Source organism: Plectropomus leopardus, chromosome 20 (assembly GCF_026936395.1).
Source record: "Plectropomus leopardus strain MGB_pleo_1.0 chromosome 20, ASM2693639v1, whole genome shotgun sequence".
Lineage (NCBI taxonomy): Eukaryota > Metazoa > Chordata > Actinopteri > Perciformes > Serranidae > Plectropomus > Plectropomus leopardus.
The window spans coordinates 2,592,753-2,615,436 of record NC_142195.1 but is presented as its reverse complement, the minus strand read 5'-3'; the positions used below and the strand labels follow the sequence as shown (position 1 = coordinate 2,615,436).

The 22,684-nt window shown below is 38.2% G+C and overlaps 1 protein-coding gene across 1 annotated transcript; it reads left to right on the top strand.

The window, feature by feature from the left end:
• The first annotated feature begins 3,115 nt into the window (after nucleotides 1-3,115).
• On the top strand, nucleotides 3,116-16,581 carry smyd1a (SET and MYND domain containing 1a). The gene is made up of 10 exons (XM_042509576.2): nucleotides 3,116-3,410; nucleotides 7,699-7,875; nucleotides 10,175-10,388; nucleotides 10,486-10,616; nucleotides 10,771-10,809; nucleotides 12,088-12,283; nucleotides 12,408-12,500; nucleotides 13,547-13,710; nucleotides 15,357-15,525; nucleotides 16,252-16,581. Exons 1-10 carry the CDS (start codon nucleotides 3,274-3,276, stop codon nucleotides 16,348-16,350), a joined length of 1,419 nt encoding a protein of 472 aa, XP_042365510.1. The 5' UTR covers nucleotides 3,116-3,273; the 3' UTR covers nucleotides 16,351-16,581.
• Nucleotides 16,582-22,684: the final 6,103 nt, after the last annotated feature.

The window sequence follows — 22,684 nt, the reverse complement described above, 5'->3', positions numbered from 1 at the left end:
CACGCCGCCACTGGCCTCTAGAGCAGTGGAGACGTGTTCTCTGGAGTGATGAATCACGCTTTTCCATCTGGCAATCTGATGGACGAGTCTGGGTTTGGAGGTTGCCAGGAGAACGGTACATTTCAGACTGCATTGTGCCGACTGTGAAATTTGGTGGAGGAGGAATTATGGTGTGGGGTTGTTTTTCAGGAGCTGGGCTTGGCCCCTTAGAACTTTGAATGCTTCAGGATACCAAAACATTTTGGACAATTCCATGCTCCCAACCTTGTGGGAACAGTTTGGAGCGGGCCCCTTCCTCTTTCAACATGACTGTGCACCAGTGCACAAAGCAAGGTCCATAAAGACATGGATGACAGAGTCTGGTGTGGATGAACTTGACTGGCCTGCACAGAGTCCTGACCTGAACCCGATAGAACACCTTTGGGATGAATTAGAGCGGAGACTGAGAGCCAGGCCTTCTCGACCAACATCAGTGTGTGACCTCACCAATGCGCTTTTGGAAGAATGGTCAAAAATTCCTATAAACACTCTCCTCAACCTTGTGGACAGTCTTCCCAGAAGAGTTGAAGCTGTAATAGCTGCAAAAGGTGGACCCACATCATATTGAACTCTATGGGTTAGGAATGGGATGGCACTTCAGTTCATAGTATGAGTAAAGGCAGGTGAGGGAATACTTTTGGTAATATAGTGTATATATATATATACAAGGGCGTAACTTTGAGTTGAACATTGGGGGTTGGGGGGGGGGTTGAGTGACACAGGCTGCATGAGCCGCTCAGGTAGAGAGACAGATCACTAGTGAAAATAAAAAAAAAAAACAAAAAAAAAACAACTTCAAAGCCTTCTCTTTCATGTGAAAAAAACACATGTTTCTAACTTGTTCCAGTCTTGGGAAATTGGCTGTTGAATATAGGTGGGTTCAGCCCAAAGTGCCATTTCTGAACCAAAATCTTGAGAAAAAGAGGTTTTTGTGTCGGCTGTCATTTTCAGGTGTATACGTGCAATTTGCTCATTTATATCTTACTTTAGTGATACCTCAACATCTGTACAGTTGTTCTCTTGTAAAAAACAACATAATAAACACTGACAAATGACTTTTGATGACAAAAGATAAAAGATTTAGCCCCTAACCCTTTATTTAGTCACTTTTTTTTTTACTGCCATTGAGAAAATCTACCACATTGTCGTGACATTCATTTAAAATAATTATGATATGATATTGGGGGGAGGGGGTTGTGGTGGCTGGTTTAAATAAATTACGCCTATGTATATATATATATATATATATATATCACAGGATAAAAATATAAAGGTTCCACTGTAAAGCTGCATATAATTGTGAACAGTCTCTAATATGTGTCTGATTAATTTATTGGTTACAATTACAATTGGTGTAAACTTCAAAACTACCTTGATTCATCCTCTGGGGACCATGAATGCATGTAGCAACATTTAATCCTCACATTAAATTATGATATATTTTTGATGTACTTTGACCTGATGGTGGAATTACAGATAGCGCACAACTTCATTTTCCCCAGAGGATAAGTTACAGTTCATCCTCTTGGGAACATGAATATACATGACAAATTTCATAGAAATTAATTTCGAATGTTTTGGATACATGTACGTGATAGTGGTGCTAAAGAAACGATCAAGGAGTTCACCAACATCATTAGGATTCACCCTCAGGGTGCCATAAATATCTACAGCAAATCTACTTGTTTTTGACTAAACAGTTAGACCAAATGACCAATCATGATGATGTCTTCTCCATAATTACAGCTGCACAAATCTAACAACTGTAAGAAATCATCCACAAATTGCAAGAAATTAGTAGATTTAGAAAATTATCTTTTAAAAAGCTAGGGGAACATCTTGAAAAAACCATAAATATTGGGGAAAATGCATTTATAATTATCATAATATTTTTAAAACTATGTTACAAAACTATATAATTTTTAAAGCACTTTTCGACGTGTCTTTTTTTAAACTTTCCTCTTTTTTTCTTTTTCTTTCTTTTCCTTCTTTTTTTTAAACTATTTTCTGGGTCATTTTCTTGTATTTACTAATTTCTTGCAATTCTTTTAGGTTACTTTTTCTTTCACTGGTCATTTCCTTCTCTTGTTTTTTTAAAAATATATCAAGCCAATTTGCTCAGGGAAAAAACAAAAATGCTAGGAAAAAAAATGTTTCTAATTATTGGAATTAGGGCGGCACAGTGACTTTGTGGTTAGCACTGTTGCCTCACAGCGAGAGGGTCCCTGGTTCGAATCCCAGTTGGAACGGGGTTCTGTCTGGGCGGGGGCCCTTCTGTGCGGAGGGACTGGCTTGCATGTTCTCCCCGTGTCTGCGTGAGTTCTCTCCGGTGTCTCCGGCTTCCTCCCTCAGTCCAAAGACATGCAGCTCAGGTTGATTGGTGACTCTAAATTGCCCTTAGGTGTGACTGTGAGTGTGTATGGTTGTTTGTCTATATGTGTCTGGCAAACTGTCCGGGGTGTACCCCGCCTTCCGCCCAATGACAGCTGGGATTGGCTTCAGCCCCCCCCCGCAACCCTTACGAGGACAAGCGGTTACAGAAAATGACTGACTGGCTAATTATCGGAATTACATATTTGAAATTATGTTACAGAATCATATAATTTCTAAAGCACTTTTTGCCAAGTTTTTTTTAACTTTCTTTTTTCCCCCTTTTTTCTTTTCTTTCTTTTTTTTACTAAGTTTTGGGTAATTTTCTCCTTCTTTTTACTAATGTCTCACTGATTTTTGGGTCGCTTCTTCTTTCATAGCTCATCGACTTCTAGTGTTTTTAAAAGAAATCAAGCCAATTTGCTTAGGTGTAAAGGGTTAAGTATTTTCTCATTAAAAGATATAGCAAAAAGACTGCCACCGAAAGTGAGCGGCTCTGTTTCCTGTCGTGCCTCTGACAGACAGCTGCAGCTGCCCTGGACCAAAATACCACAGAAGGAACCACCCCAAACAAGGGGCCAACACCCATAGACTACCTCCACCTCTACTGCCTCCACCAACCCACTTTCACTTCCCACTGCTCACCCCTCTCCCCACTCTGGGAAGGTGGTATAACCCCTAGAGGGGGTGAATTTATTTTTGGCCATCACAGGGGTCGGGCTAAGGAGAGAGGGGGCAAGTGCTCCTGAGAAAATCCTGAGAACTCTGCACTCCCTCCCTGCAGCTTGTTTAGCCCTCGGCCGGTCCCACCCTCGGCAGCTCTCTCCCTCCTCTCTGTCTCCTCTGTTTTGTTTCACCAGTACAATGACTGTGGGGAACATGGAGAGCGCTCAGCTGTTTGATGCTGGGAAGAAAGGTCGAGGCCTGAAGGCCACCAAAGAGCTCAGTGCTGGGGAGGTGGTCTTCGCCGAGGCCAGTTTCTCCGCTGTGGTCTTCGACAGGTATGAGGCTCCTGGCTGTTGTGGTTTTATAGTTTAGATATTCAGGTAGGAGGACTGGTCTTTTCTCTCTGAGCATGTGTTTGCAGATCTTGCTGCAGGTGTGTTGTGGGCAGTTAGGTCAGGCTTCTCTGAGCTGTAAGCTCATTCCTAGGTGCCCAAATTCTCATGACACCAGCACTGAGAAAGCTGTCAAGGTGTCATGTGAGCTTGAGCATGACGTATTTTTGGATTCCATTTTCAAAAGCAAGGAGGCTCTTCCACCAAAGGATTGTGACAACTTGCAGGCTTTCAGATTAAATTAAGAGACTGCAGTGATCACATGCACTGTTGTGATGTGAGTCAAAAACTAAGGCTGTCTTGCCTCTACATGCAATAATTTAATCTCTATTGGCATTTTTTGTGCTTCGAGACATTGGTAATACCTTTATTTCTTTGAATTGTTCATATGTTACATGCTACACCTGGAATATTGTATACAGCTGTTAAAAGTTCAAGTCTTGTGGCAGTTTTTTATAGATATTTGGTGCATGGAAACTAAATGTTGCTCCTCCATGTTTTGACTCTGGGGTCAGACTGTAGACCTGAGAAGTTTGGACTGTTAATAATGTCAGTGCACATCAGAAACGTTGAAAACAAGAGAGATGACTGGTTGCTCGGTAGGCTATAATCAAACGTAGGTCAAAAACTTGTGTGTGTCATGGAAAATGGGAACCAACAGAATAAACAGGAACTTGAAAAATGTTTATAATAGCCTTTATAATGAAGCCATCATAACAGTGGCTAAATCGTTAAAAAAGCCAACATGTTTCAACCACTACCGGTCTATGTCAGGGCTTTAAAAACCATCAGAATTATATTGTGGCCCCCAAACCATTTAGTATCTTAAACTAATGAAGGTATTTAATGAATTTAAACTCAAAGGCAGACAATATAAAGATTGGAGAACTGGACTGACGTGGTCTTTCTTGGACTTTCTTTCTTGGAGTACCCCCTTTTCCACCAGGTTAGATCTAGTTCTTGAGCCAGTTTCGTTCAGCTATCTTGATGCTGTCTTGCGGACCAGTTTGGGTTTCTGCCAGTTTTGAGCAGAACCATTGTTATCAAAGATGTGTCGCCAGTGCAGGGTGTTGCACAATGCACCATGGAAGTAACTAATTGTAGCAAGAGTGGATAGTATTGTTTACCTGCAAGCTTTTGTCATTGTATGTATGTCCATAATGCCATAATGATAATATTTCTAACTATGTTTGCTGTCTTTAATTTTTGCGATCACAGGTGATTGCTCAATTTTAACCATTCAACCTAAAAAAAATTATCTATATTATCAATGTTTAAAAAGATTCTAGGAAATGCGCACATTCATTACATTAGATAACCAGCATGCTATTAGCTTAGCATAGCATAGAGACTGGAGGCAGGGTGAAACAGTGAGCCTGGCTATGTCTAAGTTAAATACACCAACTAAAGCTCATAAATTAAAAAAAAAAAAAAAAGCAATTAAAAAAATGCTGCTAAATGGCTCCAGCTCCACATTTACTGCACAGACATAACAGTGGTATCACCTTCTCATTTGCTCATTTTTAACTAACTATTGTAAGAAGCACCAACAATTAGTTTGGCTTTAATGCTCATTTTATTTTTCTCATGGGTCCCTTTAACTCGGATTTCTGTCCCCTGGGCTTTCGTGTCCTCAACAGGCATTTCTTTTAAAAGCTAGGGCATGCATATAATGCGAGTGATGCAGCTATTGCATTCTGCAACATGCACACAGTGCACATGATGTTCTGGACTGAATAGTTGGTTGGTATTAAAGCTGACTGCAGTCTGGTTCGTCTGTGTGCTGGAATGCCACACTGATCTGGTAGCATAGTGTTTAAGCCTTATAAGAGCCTCGCTGCAGGACGCTGGCTCACTAAAGGTGTCCAACACAGTAGGCATGCACTAATGGATCTGCCTAATGTAAGACAGGAGCTGTCCAAAACTACAATTACAAAACAGCTGCCAGTGACTGTGAGCCTGTGTGTGTGTGTGTGTGTGTGTGTGTGTGTGTGTGTGTGTGTGTGTGTGTGTGTGTGTGTGTGTGTTTGTGTGTGAAGCTGCACAGGGCCAACAATCATCAGAAGCATTAACAAGTCTGTTCTGTGTCCCTTAGGACTCTGCTGAATAAACTGTTTACACACACAGACACATGCTGCTGTTGCCTCAGACCTGTGTGTTCACAGTTTAGTGTGTCGCCGGCATCCAAACAGCTCAAACAGTGACGACAGAAAGGTTCTGTGTCATGTTTGCAAGTCTGGAGCTACGTTCCATAACTCTTCTCTTAAGTTAAAACAAACTGAGAGAGCTGTGATCATATTTTATTTATGATATTTATATACAAGGTATGTGTATATGTCTTATTCATGCATACTGTTTATTTAATAATAAAACACAGATATGGTATTTTGTAGTAAATAGAATGCATTTGATAAATGAAGTAGTGAATATGAGAATGGTAACGGTAGTTTATTTCCGTCCTTGTTAACAATTTTCCAAGATGAATGTCAATAACAACATCAAGGCATTAAGTCAAAGAGAATAGCAATAAAGAAAAACAAGTGAAAAAGTGAATGCAAATTCATGGAAGCCAGAATTGGTTATTAAACTATAATAACATCTCAAAATAGAGAGAAACTCTCAAAATCAAATCATGAGACTGTCACTGACTGCAATAAGCTTCATAAATCACTGACAAAAAAACCATTTACTATGTAGAGAAAAATGAATCAGAGTAGGTACTAATTAAATATTATTTTTTGGGTTTTTGAGACAATTGAACAAAAATTCCAATTTTTGATTAAGAGATTTTAGAATTTAGTCAAGACATGTCATGAAAAAGTGGTTCTCTTTGTCATGTGGTGTGGACAAAGGGACCGAAATGCAGGAGACAGATACTCAAAAAGATCACTCTTAATTCCAGGGAAAAAGCAACTGAACACCACACAACCAAATCAAAGATCCAACAAAGACTGAACTGAAAAAAAACTAAAAGTACCTAAAGCAACATTATACAACTTTTAGTTGACTGTTGAGTTTCGTTCCCAAATCCTCAAATACTGACATTTTGGGTTGACGCTTCAGGCTGACCATCAACCAAAAGCATCAGTATTTGTCGACCTGAGAATGAGATTTAGAAACCTACTAAAAGTTTCATAATGTTGCTTTAAATACAAACTAGACTGGAGAAAAAGGTGGAGAAGCACAGGTGATGGGAATAAGCTGATGAGGCAGAAGAACAGGCAGGTAGCTGATTGGCTAAGAGAAACTGAAGAGCAGGAAGGACTAATGAAGCTGATGCAGAACAGCTGTGTCACTGGTAAAAGAGGGAAAGGTAGCACAGAAACACAATAAACTGAAACCCAAAAACCAAGAAAACACAACCTTATAATAAACCAACTGAGTGAAAACCAAGTCGGGGGGGGGGCTAATATTATCACAAGACATAAAAAACTGTTTCCATTGCAGGTTTGCAAAATATGGCTTTTTTTTAGAAAATCATAATGTTCCCTTTTCTTTACAAAGTGTGAAAAAAATCTCTCCCAGGTTGTTTTTAAGGCTATAGTTTGTGATGTTTTATGGTGTTGCATTGAGTTTTTGTAAAATCATCTTGATTTCTTTCAAAAAGAAGTAGAAAAGAAATTACGCCAAAAACACATTAGTAAAAAGTTATAAGAAAATTCCCTGACAATCTTTTTTTTTTAAAAAAAAAAAGTAAAGTAAACAAAAAAATGAAAAAGAAATGACCTGAAAAATGTGTTAAAATATATATATTAAAAATAAAAAATATTCTGTTACATATTTTAAATACTTAATTCTAAGAATCATAAATATATTTGCTGGACATATTTCTCTTTTTCTTCTCCCTGTCCTGTTTTAAATATTAATTGTCAGGGTTTTTTTTCCTGTCACCCTTTACCATTTTCGTGCAATTTGCTCATTTTCCTTTTTCCATCCAGGTTTCAAAGGGTGGAGCATGCATTCATCTGTGGCAAATACATTTTGTGTGTGTTTGATGTTTCATGGAAAATGAAAAACACAATTGGCATTTAACAGTGAAGCCAAAACCTTAAACCTTAAACCTTTAAATCCCATAAACAGCAGAGAATGAGTGTTTTGTTTAGAGAAAGCTCAGGTGACTAACTTTAGCTCTCTCGTCTCTTTAAACACTTTAGTTTTCTTTGAGATGTCAGTGAAACATTTTTTTATGGGCAGCTGTAATATTTGTCTGTTTCCTCTGTTTTCCTCTCAGCTTGGCCTATCAGGTGTGCCACAGCTGTTTCCGGTGCCAGGCCAAACTGCACCGTTGTGCCCAGTGTAAGTTTGCTCATTACTGTGACCGTACCTGCCAGACTGCATGCTGGGACGAACACAAGCAGGAATGTGGAGCCATCAGGAAGCTCGGCAAGGCGCCCAGCGAGAACGTTCGGTAAGAAAAACAGACCCATCCTCACTGTTGCTCTAATACCATCAGGCCAAATTTTTTTCTTGAACAACACTTGGGTCCATGACAACAGGGGTGTAAATATAGACAGTGTGGTTCCACTGGGGCCCATAAGGTGGTGGGGCCCAGTAATGCATCGGCTGGAAAGAGGATGCTTGTGAGTGATTCAGATTGCCTCTCAAAATTTCACCTGTGTTGGAAAAAAGAACTTCTGTTAAATTTAAGAAGTCACCATTTATGTCATCAAACACCCCACATGCACCATAGTTTTCTTTTCTTTTTAAAAAAAAAGCATTTTTGTGAAATAGTTTGTTGTAATTGATAACAAAATGATGCTTATTTTACATAAACTATCAAAATATAAATAATTTCTTGTTTTCTTTGGTATTTTTGTCATGAACAGATATTCCATAATGATTGTTGGGTAGTATGTGTGATAATACTGTCCAGTGTTGGGTCTTTATTTGATCATGTGACGACACAATTAACTGGTTTGGGTGCAAAATCTGTCAGGAGGGCCCATCCTAGTATCGTGCACTGGAGCCCATTGTAACTACCTTTAAGCCACTGCATGACAAGGTGTCTCAAAGACTGAGGGTGAGGGCTGGATTTCAAGGATAATCATGTTCCCCAGAGGATGAATTCATATATTTTTTAATGACTTCTTTTTGGTCAGGTGGTCCATCACTTTTGGGTCCATCATTTTCTCCAGTGACACCACGAGGCTGACATTTGTGGTTTTGAGTGAAATGTCTAAACACATGTTTATCTCTCTGAATACAAGTTTATTGAAAACCTAGCACCCAAAAGTAGGATAAAATAAGATAACCCTTTATTAGTCCCACAACATTGAGATTTGCATTACAACAGCTAAGGAATATCAAAGTAAGGTACAGTATGTACAAGATAAATAAAGCAAATTATATATAGTATAAAGAATATGCAAAATTCAGTGCTTAAAAAAGACATTTACACCAATTGCACATTGCCATTATACATTACCTTCTACTAATGCATTTTATGGTGAGACTGCCCAGAAATGTATAACACATTCATGGTCTTCAGAGAATGAATCATTTTGATTTATGTGACGGCACAATCTTAGCTGGGATTCACGGTGGGGAGGCCATTCTGGGTTCAAACTTGCCGGCCCATTGGAGCCCTCCTGTGAGGAGTTTGCATGTTAGTGAAGTGAATGAGGGAATGCCAAACCCTTCTTTTAGTGCCAGAATATCATGTATAAAAAAATTAGTGACTGTTTTTTCATGACTTTTTGTTATTATTCCTGTTGCACAGAGAATTAATAATTTTGGAGATTATCCAGGCCAAATGATCATCTTTGCACCCACAGTAACACATCTTCCAATCTAATTGTCAGATTGTCATTTGACACGTGTCAGTTATGGCCAAATTACACACCAGCCACTTCATACAGACAGAAAGAGAGGGAGTCAAGGTACAGTAGTCAGGATGTCTGATCCGAGAAGTGAAGGTGATACAACATGTTGGCGTGTGCTGACCCTGGGAAATGGGACAGTGCTTTATCCTGACAAGTAGATACACATCTATCCACGATAGGACACTGTTGTCCTAGAAGAGAATAGAAAACATGTTGTAGTACTTTTCAGAATGCTGCAGACTCTAGGGGCCTTTAGTGGAGCTTGAGACACAATGCATTAGACACTTAATTTGTCTTGGTAGATGTACAAAGAAATTCTGTTTGGTTAATCTCACTGAAAGCTGTACACAAATAACATAAAAACATTGAAACTTTAAGACGAGGTGAAAACAAAGACAAAGATCCTGTTATACCTCCTGTGGAACAGCCTCCCTCTGAATATGAGGATGGGGGGACTTGAGAAAGAACATTTGACATTATGTTTTAAATATTTGGCATGGATGGGTATATTAACCCTTTGATACCTGAGAAGATTGGCTCAATTTCTTTTGAAATTATAGGGAGAGGGCAATAAGAAACTTATGAAAGAAATGAGCAAGAACTTAGCAAAAAGTACAAGAGAATTACCCAGAAATTAGCACAAATCCCTAAAACAAAACTATGACAACAGAAAGTTAATAAAAATTACAATAAATACATAAATAAAACAAAATCAAGTAACAGATGGTTAAGAATGTTTGGTGCATCTGACGCTGACTTCTCTTATTTTTTTACGAGAAAATATATATAAGAGAAATTTAAGAGGCTGGTGCTGCATGAGGCCCAATATCTCCTTGATATATGACGGTGATGTCTCTCTCCTCTACCCATAATCCCCCTGCCCAGTCTTGCTGCTCGTGTGCTGTGGCGTATGCAAAAGGACACAGGCATCGTATCAGACTCTCAGCTGATCTCAGTGGACCAGCTGGAGGACCATGTGGCCGATCTACCTGAACAAGGCCTCAAGAAGCTCAAGACGGACGTGCAAAGCTTCCTGGAGTACTGGTCCTGTGGAAGAAAGCAGCACTCCCCTGACTACATCTCACACATCTTTGGCATCGTAAGAATCTCATTCTGCATTATCATTCACCAGCAGCCAGTACTTTGTCTCTCCCACACCTGCTTCTTCTCTCCCTCCACTGTGTCTGTCTCTGCAGATCAAGTGTAATGGATTCACACTGAGTGACCAGAGAGGCCTGCAGGCAGTCGGTGTGGGTCTCTTCCCAAACCTTTGTCTGGTCAACCATGACTGTTGGCCCAACTGCACCGTCATCCTCAACCACGGCAAGTAGGTATCAAAGCTCCTGTGAAACCACAATGATGCAGCTGTCTAACAAGCTAATCATGGAGAAATGACGTATAAAACTTTATTCAGGAATATATAATATGCACAGCTCATATGCATGTTTATTAGATAAATTGACTTGCCTTTTTTTTTGCAGCCAGTCAGCAGTGAGTTCTGCTCTCCACTCTAAGAGGAGGTACGTAAAACAGCTGATCAACCATCTGCTTCTGTTATTAGCTGTGAAGTGGCTGAAAAATGTGCACTAAATCCATTTGATCTACTACAGTACCACTCAAACAACATTTACAGTAATGGCGTGTAGCTTAACATTCATTCATTCATTAAATCTCTTTGGCCATTAATTGAATTATCACATATAATGCTACAATTTAATGTGACTCTTACTGATAAACAAATGAAAGATAAAGTTACATTAGACTGAGGATAAAGAAGTGAATGAGTTAAACGAAAATCAACTTGAGATTTAGATGACAAGAATATCGCTCTCATGGTTGTATGCTAAGTATGACATAAGAGCCAGTAGACTCTCACGTAGAGGCAAAAAGCTGGGTAAATGACTAACCAAAACATCACATTTCCCAAAACACTTAAAAACTTCCCAAAACACTACAACATATCCAAAAACACTTCAAGACTTCCCAAAAAACTACACTTCCCAAAACAATACATTTCCCAAAAGAAAACATTTGCCAAAACAAAATATATTTCACAACACATTTCCCAAAACACTACAAGACTTGCCAAAAAAAAAATACATTTCCCAAAGCAAAACATGTCCTACGACAAAACATTTCCCAAATTACTACATCACTACAAATTACAGCATTTCACAAAACAAGACATTTACCTAAATAAAATAACATTTCCCAAAACACAACATTTTCCACAACAATACATTTCACAAAACAAAACTACATTTACCAAAACAAAACATTTCACAAAACAAAACAACATTTGGTGTGATTCAAGCCTCCTGTATTATTACGTCTTTTGATTTGTTCAGGGAAATATAATGTTTTGGGAAGTTTTGCAGTGTTTTCTAAATTGTTGTAATGTTCTGACCCTCAAGGGCCTCCATAATATAGTCTGTCTTTCAAACAGTCAAAGTGCTTTTACACTACATATCACACACTAACAGCAGTGACTACCATACATCCAGAAATTCTTCGAAACTTTGTTTTTATTTAAATTCAAGTTCAGTTCCAAACCTTTCCTAGAGCAATATAGCATGGTGTCATCAGCATGTATGTGTGTGTGTATATATATACACACACACATATAGTTTACGGCTGAGCACCAGAGGTGTAGTTGAGAAGATTAGCAGGTCACATTCATACTTATTTTTTAGTACATGTTGACAGTAAAAGCCAATATGCACACAATATTGGGATTTGATGCAAATATGCATTAGATATAAAAAAAACAGACCCCATCCGGTCCTCCTCTGTCTCAGGATCGAGCTGCGAGCTCTGGAGAAAATCCCAGAGGGGCAGGAGTTGACTGTCAGCTACGTGGACTTCCTCAGCCTGTCTGCTGACCGTCAGAAGAAGCTGCAGGACTGCTTCCACTTCGAGTGCACCTGCGAACACTGCAGCCAGCACATCAAGGATGACCTGATGATGGCTGCCTCAGAGAGCGAGGGGAAAAAAGTTGGGTTTATAAATGATAACAGTCCCACAAAACACAGTCTTTTTCATTTTTTATTTGACATGTGTGAAACTGAGAGCACTGTACATCCCTGTCAGCTGTGCTGTGGTTGTGTCTCCCTCTCAGCCGTCTGCTGATAAGGTCAAAGAGGTGACTGCCTTCAGTAAAGAGTGTCTGGAGAAGATCGAGAGGTTCCGCACTGAGAAGGATTACCAAGAGGTATGCACCAGTACTTTCTGCTTTTCTGCTTTCTCTTCTACTTAACCTTTAGGGTCCACTTTAATATTATACACACTCATATTGCTCTGCACACAAATGTGTTTTACAGAATCAAGCTTTAAAAAAATCATATAATAATATTATTTTCTACTTTCATCGAGTTATTTTTTTTAAACCAACATCAATCATAAATATCCTGTTACTTAATTTTCTGAATTTTAACCCTTGAAATGTCAGGTTTTTGACATGATGTCACTATGTTTATAGATGAAAAAAAGGTTTATTTTCAATATAATACATACAAAGTAGATTGTTATTATTTTTGATTATCACAGCTGAGGATATGTCAATAATTAGCATTAACATTGATTTTTTATTTTTTTTCTTCTGCAGTGTCAAATACTCACACAAAATGTGCTTTTCAAAATCAGGCTATAAAAGATATTATACATGAATATGATTTTACACTTTTATTGAGTTTATTTATTTTTTAACCAATAACAGTCCTAATTATGAATAATTATAAAAAGAATACAATATACTACATGCAAAGTAGATTTTATTCTTAGATTATCACAGTCTGGGATATGTCAATGATTAGCAGCAACATTGTGACAGTGCACCTAGTGGAAATAGCATGTATTTTCTCCATATGCCAAATATGGTAAAAACAAATGATGTTATTAGGTGGAAAATAGCAAAAATGACAAATTCTTAAGCAAAAGCCCAGAATAACACCCAGAAATAATACAATGCATGTTTTTATGCTTTGATGGCTGTGGGATCAAAAATGTCACTTTGAATGGGTTTCAGTGGAGCATTTCTTAACAGTCTGAATGTAACAATTTAGCTGGTAATTCTAAGATTTAACAAAAATACACACAATCTTGCCAAAATATATGCCATATGCATGAACACAGCCAAAATGATAAAACAAAAATAAAGAATGAAAAGAATGAAAATGAACCAAATGGTCCCTAAGGGTTCAAATGCTTCACTTTCTTCTTGTCTCGTCCCTGCGCTGTGTTCTGTCTGTCCTCTCTCAGGTGGTGAAGTTGTGCCGTGAGTGTCTGGAGAAGCAGGAGAACGTCTTAGCTGACACTCATCTGTATAAGCTGCGTGTGCTCAGCGTTGCCAGTGAGGTGCTCTCATACATGCAGTCCTTCGCTGAGGCTGCAAACTGCACCCGCAGGATGGTGGAGGGATACAGGTGAGTGCTGATGGAGTGCTTTGTTCTGGAGGAATACAGTAAAACAGCAACGATTACACTGAAGACACTGATATTCTGCATGAGATGAGAAAAAAACAAAAAGATTAGTTTGGAAATAATGGCTAAGACTGATGTAAGAACACCCCATTATTCATAAATTTTTACTTAGAAGCATCCTATAGGACTGATCATGCTGAGACGCATCCCTAAAAAAACATTGTTTTCCTGTGGTACAGCCTCTCTTGCTGCTGCACCAGGTGTTTTTCTGGCAGGTTTTGGGCGTGTATAAAAGTTAAAATATTTGTAACTTTTTAGCTTGATGTCACTTTTGGCCAAACACACGCAGCACACTGGTCGTGCCTGGCATGATAGTGTGATCAGCCCTAATGTCACCATAAGTTATCACTGAAACCTTTACTTACCTAAACACTTAATAGTTTGGTAGGAGAATCAAGCCCATTATCATTCTAAACTCATTAAATAGGCTACAGTTGCTTTGCGAGTTATTTTTGCATCAGACACCAAAGCCAAAACTCACTTTTCGCAGCAGGGTGATTCTCCAGCAGATGGTATCAGTTTATAATGCAGCCCGATGGCACCTTTCATGGCTAAGAAATGCAGTTGGTCAGCCAAAGGGCACCTGTTGTAGCTGTGCAATACGCCAGCCACTGGCGTCATTTTAAAATGCAGCCAGACAGAACCTATTGCGTCTGTATGCTGCTGGATGGAGTCAGTATGGAATGCTGATAAGGAGCCAGGAAGTCCTGATAGGGCAGACGGGGCAAGAGGGGAGGTGGGTTTATCCAACAAACCCTGGACTTTCACCTGTTGTTTGCTTCCAGTATGAACATTAAGCTAAACCTTTTTTTTAACCACATGCTTGTGTTGCACATGAAAAAAAAGTGAATATGAGGAATAGGTTTTTATAAAATCTAGATACTGGTGTCAGTGATTCATCATGTCACTGATTTTAAATCCCCTCTCTTGACTCCAGGGAAAATTTTACAAATATTGAACCTTTATCAATCAAAAATCCATAATAGAAATAGTCATAATTGACCTTGTTTGCAGTTTAGGGTGTCCTGGCAACAGTTTTACAGACATATCTTATATAATGGTGACCAAAGTGAAAAATGCCTTTTGGGCTGCAGGGATTTTTTTTTTGGTTGGAATATGAGTGGCCACTGGGAGAAATTGTAATTAAGGCTGAGCTGCTTTGCTTGGGGCGTATTTGAATTGCTAGTGATTTTGCATCCTTAGAAGTTGCCACTGGCTTCCCCAATATACAGCTGGGCTTTCCCCATCTAAATTTGACAGCTTTTGACATTCAGAAGTGTTGCATGACCATGGCAATTCCATGGAATGTGTGAAAAGGTGTGAGACGGAAATGTGCATGTGTGAAAAGTGCAAATCCTTGCCAGAAAGGATTTGCCAGTCATCTACTGGGAACTCAGTGTGAGTGGAAATGGTACATATGTTGGGGACGATTGTTTCAAGTGACTATTTCTGGCTCATTGTTTTAATAGTTTTTGGACAACAACTGAACTCTGTGGCATACAGGAATGACAATGATCAGGCTGTGATACACCAAAAACTGGTTAGTAGATACATTCAGTACTGGGTTGGGTCTCTTCATGTTTCTGCAGAAAGCTGTACCACCCCAACAATGCCCAACTGGGCATGGCCATCATGCGAGCAGGTGTCACCCACTGGCATGGGGGCCAGATAGAGGTGGGTCACAAAATGATCTGCAAGGCCTACCGCATCCTCATGGTCACCCATGGACCCAACCACGCCATCACCAGAGACCTGGAGGTACATTCTGCAGTACTTTAGTTTTATGGGTTAAGCTGTGACTTTAGAGCAACAACTACACATTGAAAATATAGTTGTATATATAGTAGTATACAAGCTGAGTGTAAAAAAAGTATGCATTATTTAAACCAGTATCACAAGAGCAATATCACTTTTCTCGTGCTGCTTTCAGACGCCTTTCACAAGTGTTTAAACTTTTGAACCCAGAGCAAATTAGTGTGATTTTCTCCAAAATAATGGAAAAAAAGTCAATGAGCAACTTTATAACAAATGTTTCACAAATTACATGAAATAAATATATTTAGAAAATTAGTCTTAAAATGTTTGGGAAATATGTCTAGGGAAAAAAAGAAAAACTATATTTATAGTGATCACAATTACATATTTTGAATTATGTTACAAAATTATTATTATTATAACTATTTTAAATTATTATAATTATTCTTTTTAAAAAATTCTGGTAATTTCCTTGTACTTTTCACTAATTTTGAGGTCATTTCTTCTTTTGTTGCTCATTGCCTTCTTCCCATTTATTTGGGAGATATCAAACCAATTTGCTCTTCTCTAAAAAGAAAAAGAAAAGGTAAATGTGTAGGGAAAAAAAAATAAAAAAAAAATAAGTAAAACTATATTATAATTATCATATGCAAATATTTCAAATTATGTTTCAGTGATAATTTTGTTAGTACACTACTCCCACTGATCTTGCTTTTTTATGCTCTTCAGTCCATGCGCGCACAGACTGAGGTGGAGCTGAAGATGTTCAAGCAGAATGAGCAGGTGTACCACAGCATGAGGGACGCTGCTCTGAAGATCCAGTCCTAAGATGATCTAAGGCCTCCTCTGCAGCAACAATCACCTTCATCACTGATGAACTTGTCAGACCTTCTATACTGCATGTCTTCATAAGCTCTGCACCCTGAGTCCCTGTGCCTGTGCTGAATGTCTGCATCACCAGTGTATCTGATCACACACTGTTCTGTTAAAATCACCATGTGCAGATGCAGCACAACATGTTGCATGTACAGTATCTACAATAAAAGTGAAGATACAACATGTGTTGTAATCACTTAAGCCTCTTTTCTATCAAAATTGGCGCCTGCAAGTAGGTTTTTCAAACATGGATAAACCTGCTAAAAATAGTCTATAGACAGCTTTCCAATTGCCAGTAGAGCAGAGCTGTGTACAAGGTGCTGCAGCAGACAAGTATGTCTTTCTGTGTTTGTGTGGGTTTCTTTGGTAAGTCACATTTAACAGACCACAGAAAGGGTAAAATGATAGAAAGTAATATGGACAGATGTCTCTTTATATATCTCTTACTTATTCTTAGTCATTCTGTTTCAGCATGACTTTGTCCCAGTGCACAAAGCAAGGTCCATAAAGTCACGGTTGGATGAGTTTTGTGTGGAGGAACTTGACTGGCCCACACAGAGCCCCGACCTCAACCCTATCCAACACCTTTGGGATGAACTAGAACAGAGATTGCGAGCCTGGCCCTCTCTTCCAACATCAGTGTCTGACCTCACTAATGCTCTTCTGGATGAATGGGTAAAAATTTCCACAGACACACTCCACAATCTTGCAGAAAGCCTACTTCATATTAATGCCTATGGATTAAGAATGGGATGTCATAAAAGCTCCTGTAGGTGTAATGTTTAGGTGGCCCAATATTTTTTTCCATGTAGTGTATGTCACAGAAATAAGAAGAAAAGTCATAGTACAGTAGGTCATAAAAATGAGTATGTAATAAAACATAATTGTATAGTTTGTTTTAAAACCAAAAAAAAAAAACTACATCACAGGACTGTTTGTCTTATGAATTTAAAATGTCCTCACAGCATAGAATGTCTTAAAAATGCAGAACAAAAAAAACTGTTGTATGTTATAACAATAAAAAAAGGGTCTTAGTATAATGGGGTGAAAAAAGGCGTATTACTGTATGTCTTCAATGCAACTCCCCCCAAAAAATCATAGTATAATAGGTCATAAAAATCAGGAAAAAAAATTCATAGCAAAGTCTGTCATAAAGATGCAAAAAATGTTGTAGTATTATATGTAATAGAAATCAGAAAAGTCATAGTCATAATATAGTGTGTCTTAAAAATGCTGAGAAAACGTAAAATGACATCATAGTAAAGTAAATCTTAGGAATGCAAAAAAAATCCTCATAGTATAGTATGACATAAAAATGGAGAAAGAATGTCAGTGTTAGTCAAAGTAATAACAAAAAAAAGAAGTCACAGTATGGTTGGCAAAATAAGTGATACTATAGTATGTTGTCCGAAATAGGATAAAAAAGTTAGTCATGCAAAATAACATAAAAAAGTAATACCATAGTATGTTATCTAAAACAGCATAAACAAGTCATAGTAAACTATGTCATACTTAGTAGCACCAAAAAATCCATAACATATGGTGTCATCTAAATGAGCATAAAAAAGTCATAAAAGAGTATGTTGTCTAATGTATGTAATGTCGTTTTCAGTCTTTTTTTTTTTTACGTCAAAATTTGCCATTTTTCGACATACTATACTATGTCATTATCAGCCTTTTTTTCAACATGCTATATTACGACGTTTTGGGCCTTGTTTTCAACATGGTATTCTATGAAGTGTCTCTACAAGCTATAATATTTTATTTTCAGCCATTTTTTCAACGTGCCATATTATGACTATAGAGACACTTCATAGTATACCATGTTGAGAAAAAGGCCCAAAATGTCATTATATAGCATGTTGAAAAAATGGCTTATAATGACATAGTAAAGTATGTCGAAAAGCTCAAATTTTGACATGTTGAAAAAATGGCAAAAAAAACGCATATTATAACTTGTAGAGTCATAGTAGTAATAGTATAGCATGTCAAAAAAAAGGCCAAAAACTGAGAAATTTTGACATGTTGAAAAAATGGTTGAAAACGAAATCCTAAAGCAGTAAGAGACACTTAATACTATACCATGTTGAAAGAAAGGCCCAAAATGACATAATATGGAATGTTGAAAAAATGGCTGAAAACCGCATATAGCTTGTAGAGACACACCATAGTATAGCACGTCAAAATAAATAGCTGAAAACATCATTATATAGCATGTCGAAAAAAATGGCTGAAAACGACACAGTATGTATAAAGATCTCACACCTTGACATGTTGAAAAAATGGCTGAAAACCACATATTATTGCTTGTAGAGGCACCTGATAGTAAAGCATGTCGAAAAAAGGCCAAAAACGTCATAATATAGTATAAATTACACAAAATGATACTATAGTATGTCTTCCGAAATTGCATAAAAATGTCATACTATAGTATGTCGTCAAAAAAAGCATAAATATGTCATACTATACAAGGTACAAGGTAGATTTATTTCTCATTTTTCTTCAATGTGGTTTAAGAAGAAATTAAATTGAAGGTGATCCTAAATCCTGCTACATCTTTTGTGTCAAAGGAGGAGTTGAGGAATCTCTCAGCCTGGGGAAAGAAGCTGCCCTGTAGTCTGGTGGTTCTGCAGCAGATAATTCTGTATCTTTTTCCACATAGCAGCAGGGCGAACAGACTGTGGCTGGGGCGGCTGCTGTCTTTCAGTATCCTTTGGGCTCTGTGCAGACACCTCACTTCACAGAGGTCACTGATGCTCTGTAGATGGGAACCAGTGATGTTCTGGGCAGTTTTAAATACCCGCTGTAGAGCCTTCCTGTCCCGTGCACGAACCATGCCAGTTGGTGATGTTTCCAGTTGGTATGCTTTCTATTGCTCCTCTGTAGAAGTTAACCAGGATCTTGCTCTGGAATTTAGCCTTCCTAATTTTCCGTAGGAAGTAGAGCCTTTTGTGTGCTTTTCTAACCTGGGTGGTGATGTGTGATGACCAAGATAGGTTCTCAGTGATCGTAATTCCAAGGAACCTATAGCTGTTCACCTGCTCCACCTCAGCTATAGTATGTAGTCTGAAATTGCACAAAAATGTCATACTATAGAATGTCATCCAAAATAGCATAAAAAAGTCATACTACCTCTCCTGGTTGGCCAACACCACTGCCATGGTAAAAAAAAAAGGCACAACAGAGGTTACACTTCCTGAGATTACTCAGGAAGAATAATCTAAATCAGGAACTTCTGATAGCCTTTTACCGAGCAACCATACAGAGTGTTCTAACTTTTGGCATCTCAGTGTGGTATGTAAGGTGCACAGCTACAGAGAAGAAGAGCCTCAAGAGGGTCAGGAAGTCTACACAGAAAATCATTGGCTGCCCCCTCTCCTCTCTGTATGACATTGCCAGTTTCCACTATCTCCACAGGGCGCAAAACATCATAAAAGACCCATGCACCCTGCACATCACCTGTTCAGCAAAAGGTCAGCAAAAGCACAGACATTTAGACTAAAGAAAATTTTCTTCTTTATAGCCATTAGATACACACGTGGACAAAATTGTTGGTACCCTTTGGTTAATGAAAGAAAAACTCACAATGGTCACAGAAATAACTTGAATCTGGCAAAAGTAATAATAAATAAAAATTCTATGAAATTTAACCAATGAAAGTCAGACATTGCTTTTCAACCATGCTTCAACAGAATTATTTAAGAAAATAAACTCATGAAACAGGCTTGGACTAAAATGATGGTACCCTTAACTTAATATTTTGTTGCACAACCTTTTGAGGCAATCACTGCAATCAAACAATTCCTGTAACTGTCAATGAGACTTCTGCACCTCTCAGCAGGTATTTTGGTCCACTCCTCATGAGCAAACTGCTCCAGTTGTCTCAGGTTTGAAGGGTGCCTTTTCCAGACGGCATGTTTCAGCTCCTTCCAAAGATGTTCAATAGGATTTAGGTCAGGGCTCATAGAAGGCCTCTTTAGAATAGTCCAATGTTTTCCTCTTAGCCATTCTTGGGTGTTTTTAGCTGTGTGTTTTGGGTCATTGTCCTGTTACAAGACCCATGACCTGCGACTGAGACCAAGCTTTCTGACACTGGCCAGCACATTTCTCTCTAGAATCCCTTGATAGTCTTGAGATTTCATTGTACCCTGCACAGATTCAAGACACCCTGTGCCAGATGCAGCAAAGCAGCCCCAGAACATAACAGAGCCTCCTCCATGTTTCACAGTAGGGACAGTGTTCTTTTCTTGATATGCTTCATTTTTCCGTCTGTGAACATAGAGCTGATGTGCCTTGGCAAAAAGTTCCATTTTTGTCTCATCTGTCCATAGGACATTCTCCCAGAAGCTTTGTGGCTTGTCAACATGTAGTTTGGCAAATTCCAGTCTGGCTTTTTTATGATTTGTTTTCAACAATGGTGTCCTCCTTGGTCGTCTCCCATTAAGTCCACTTTGGCTCAAACAACGACGGATGGTGCGATCTGACACTGATGTTCCTTGAGCTTGAAGTTCACCTTTAATCTCTTTAGAAGTTTTTCTGGGCTCTTTTGTTACCATTCTTATTATCTGTCTCTTTGATTTGTCATCAATTTTCCTCCTGCGGCCACGTCCAGGGAGGTTGGCTACAGTCCCATGGATCTTAAATTTCTGAATAATATGTGCAACTGTAGTCACAGGAACATCAAGCTGCTTGGAGATGGTCTTATAGCCTTTACCTTTAACATGCTTGTCTATAATTTTCTTTCTAATCTCCTGAGACAACTCTTTCCTTTGCTTCCTCTGGTCCATGTTGAGTGTGGTACACACCATGTCACCAAACAGCACAGTGACTACCTGTAGCCCTATATATAGGCCCACTGACTGATTACAAGATTGTAGATACCTGTGATGCTAATTAGTGGACACACCTTGGATTAACATGTCCCTTTGGTCACATTATTTTCAGTCTTTTCTAGGGGTACCATCATTTTTGTCCAGGCCTGTTTCATGAGTTTATTTTTTTAAATAATTCTGTTGAAGCATGGTTGAAAAGCAATGTCTGACTTTGATTGGTTAAATTTCATAGAATTTTTATTTATTATTACTTTTGTCAGATTCAAGTTATTTCTGTGACCATTGTGAGTTTTTCTTTCATTAACCAAAGGGTACCAACAATTTTGTCCATGTGTGTATGTGACCATGTAGTAATCCCTCCGCTATGTGTTATACGGGCAATATAAGTATGTATATATGTTCAATATTGATTATTCCAACCACATGTCTTACATTCTTACATACCTGTGAAACATTGAAGATATGAATAACACTTGCAGGTATGAACTTTGCAAGAACAAGATATAACACTTCCTCCTATTTAGGATAATCATGTTACCTATGTGTAATTTTAAAGCATTCTTCCATCGAGTCAATTTCTTTCCTACAAACAACTCTTATGGGCATTGCAATAACTTTTTACCATGTGCAATATCTAACTACCTTCCATATGCAACTAGTCTAGCTCTTGTATGGAAGATGGAACAGCAATGTAGCACTTTTTATTGTGTAAATCCTTTTTATTTATTTTTTTTTATTGTTGTATGCACCAAGTAGAGCTGCGCTCATAATTTCGTTGTATGCTCTGCCAACAATGAAAAATAAAGTATTCCCTAGTTCTCTAGTTTTGGACAATTTTTGGGCAACATTCTATACTATGTCTTTTTTGACGATTTCTGGACGACATACTATATTATGTATATGTAGTATATGTATATTTTTCAGGTTGCTGGCTTGCCATGACATGATGGAGCATTTATTGGCCTGACTCAAATATCCTCACTGCTGAGAGCCCTACTGAATTTTCCTTTTCAACACCATATGACCCTTGATATCAGCAGAGCAGACAGATATATCAGTCGATATTTTCTTTTATTTACGCCATCAAATATCATTTGGCTGTAGATTCATACAGTTTAGACACTGATTATGATATTGCAGAACAAATTAAGGCACGTAAAGTTGAGCGATATATTGTTTAGGCCGATAAATAAGGTGAAATTGTTCCGAAACCGGTAAAACCAGTATCAGCAGATGCATCTGTCGAAATCAAGGAGTATCGGTAAAGAAATGTCAAAGTAAAATCTGAGGTAATTTAGAAACTGTGATCTAATAACATACTTTGTCCATTAGAGAGTATTGACGTGTTTTTAAAAAGTCATACTATAACATGTTCTCAAAAAAAAGCATAAAAAAGTCATACTATAGTATGTTATCCAAAATTGCGTAAAAATGTCATATTATAGTAGGTATAG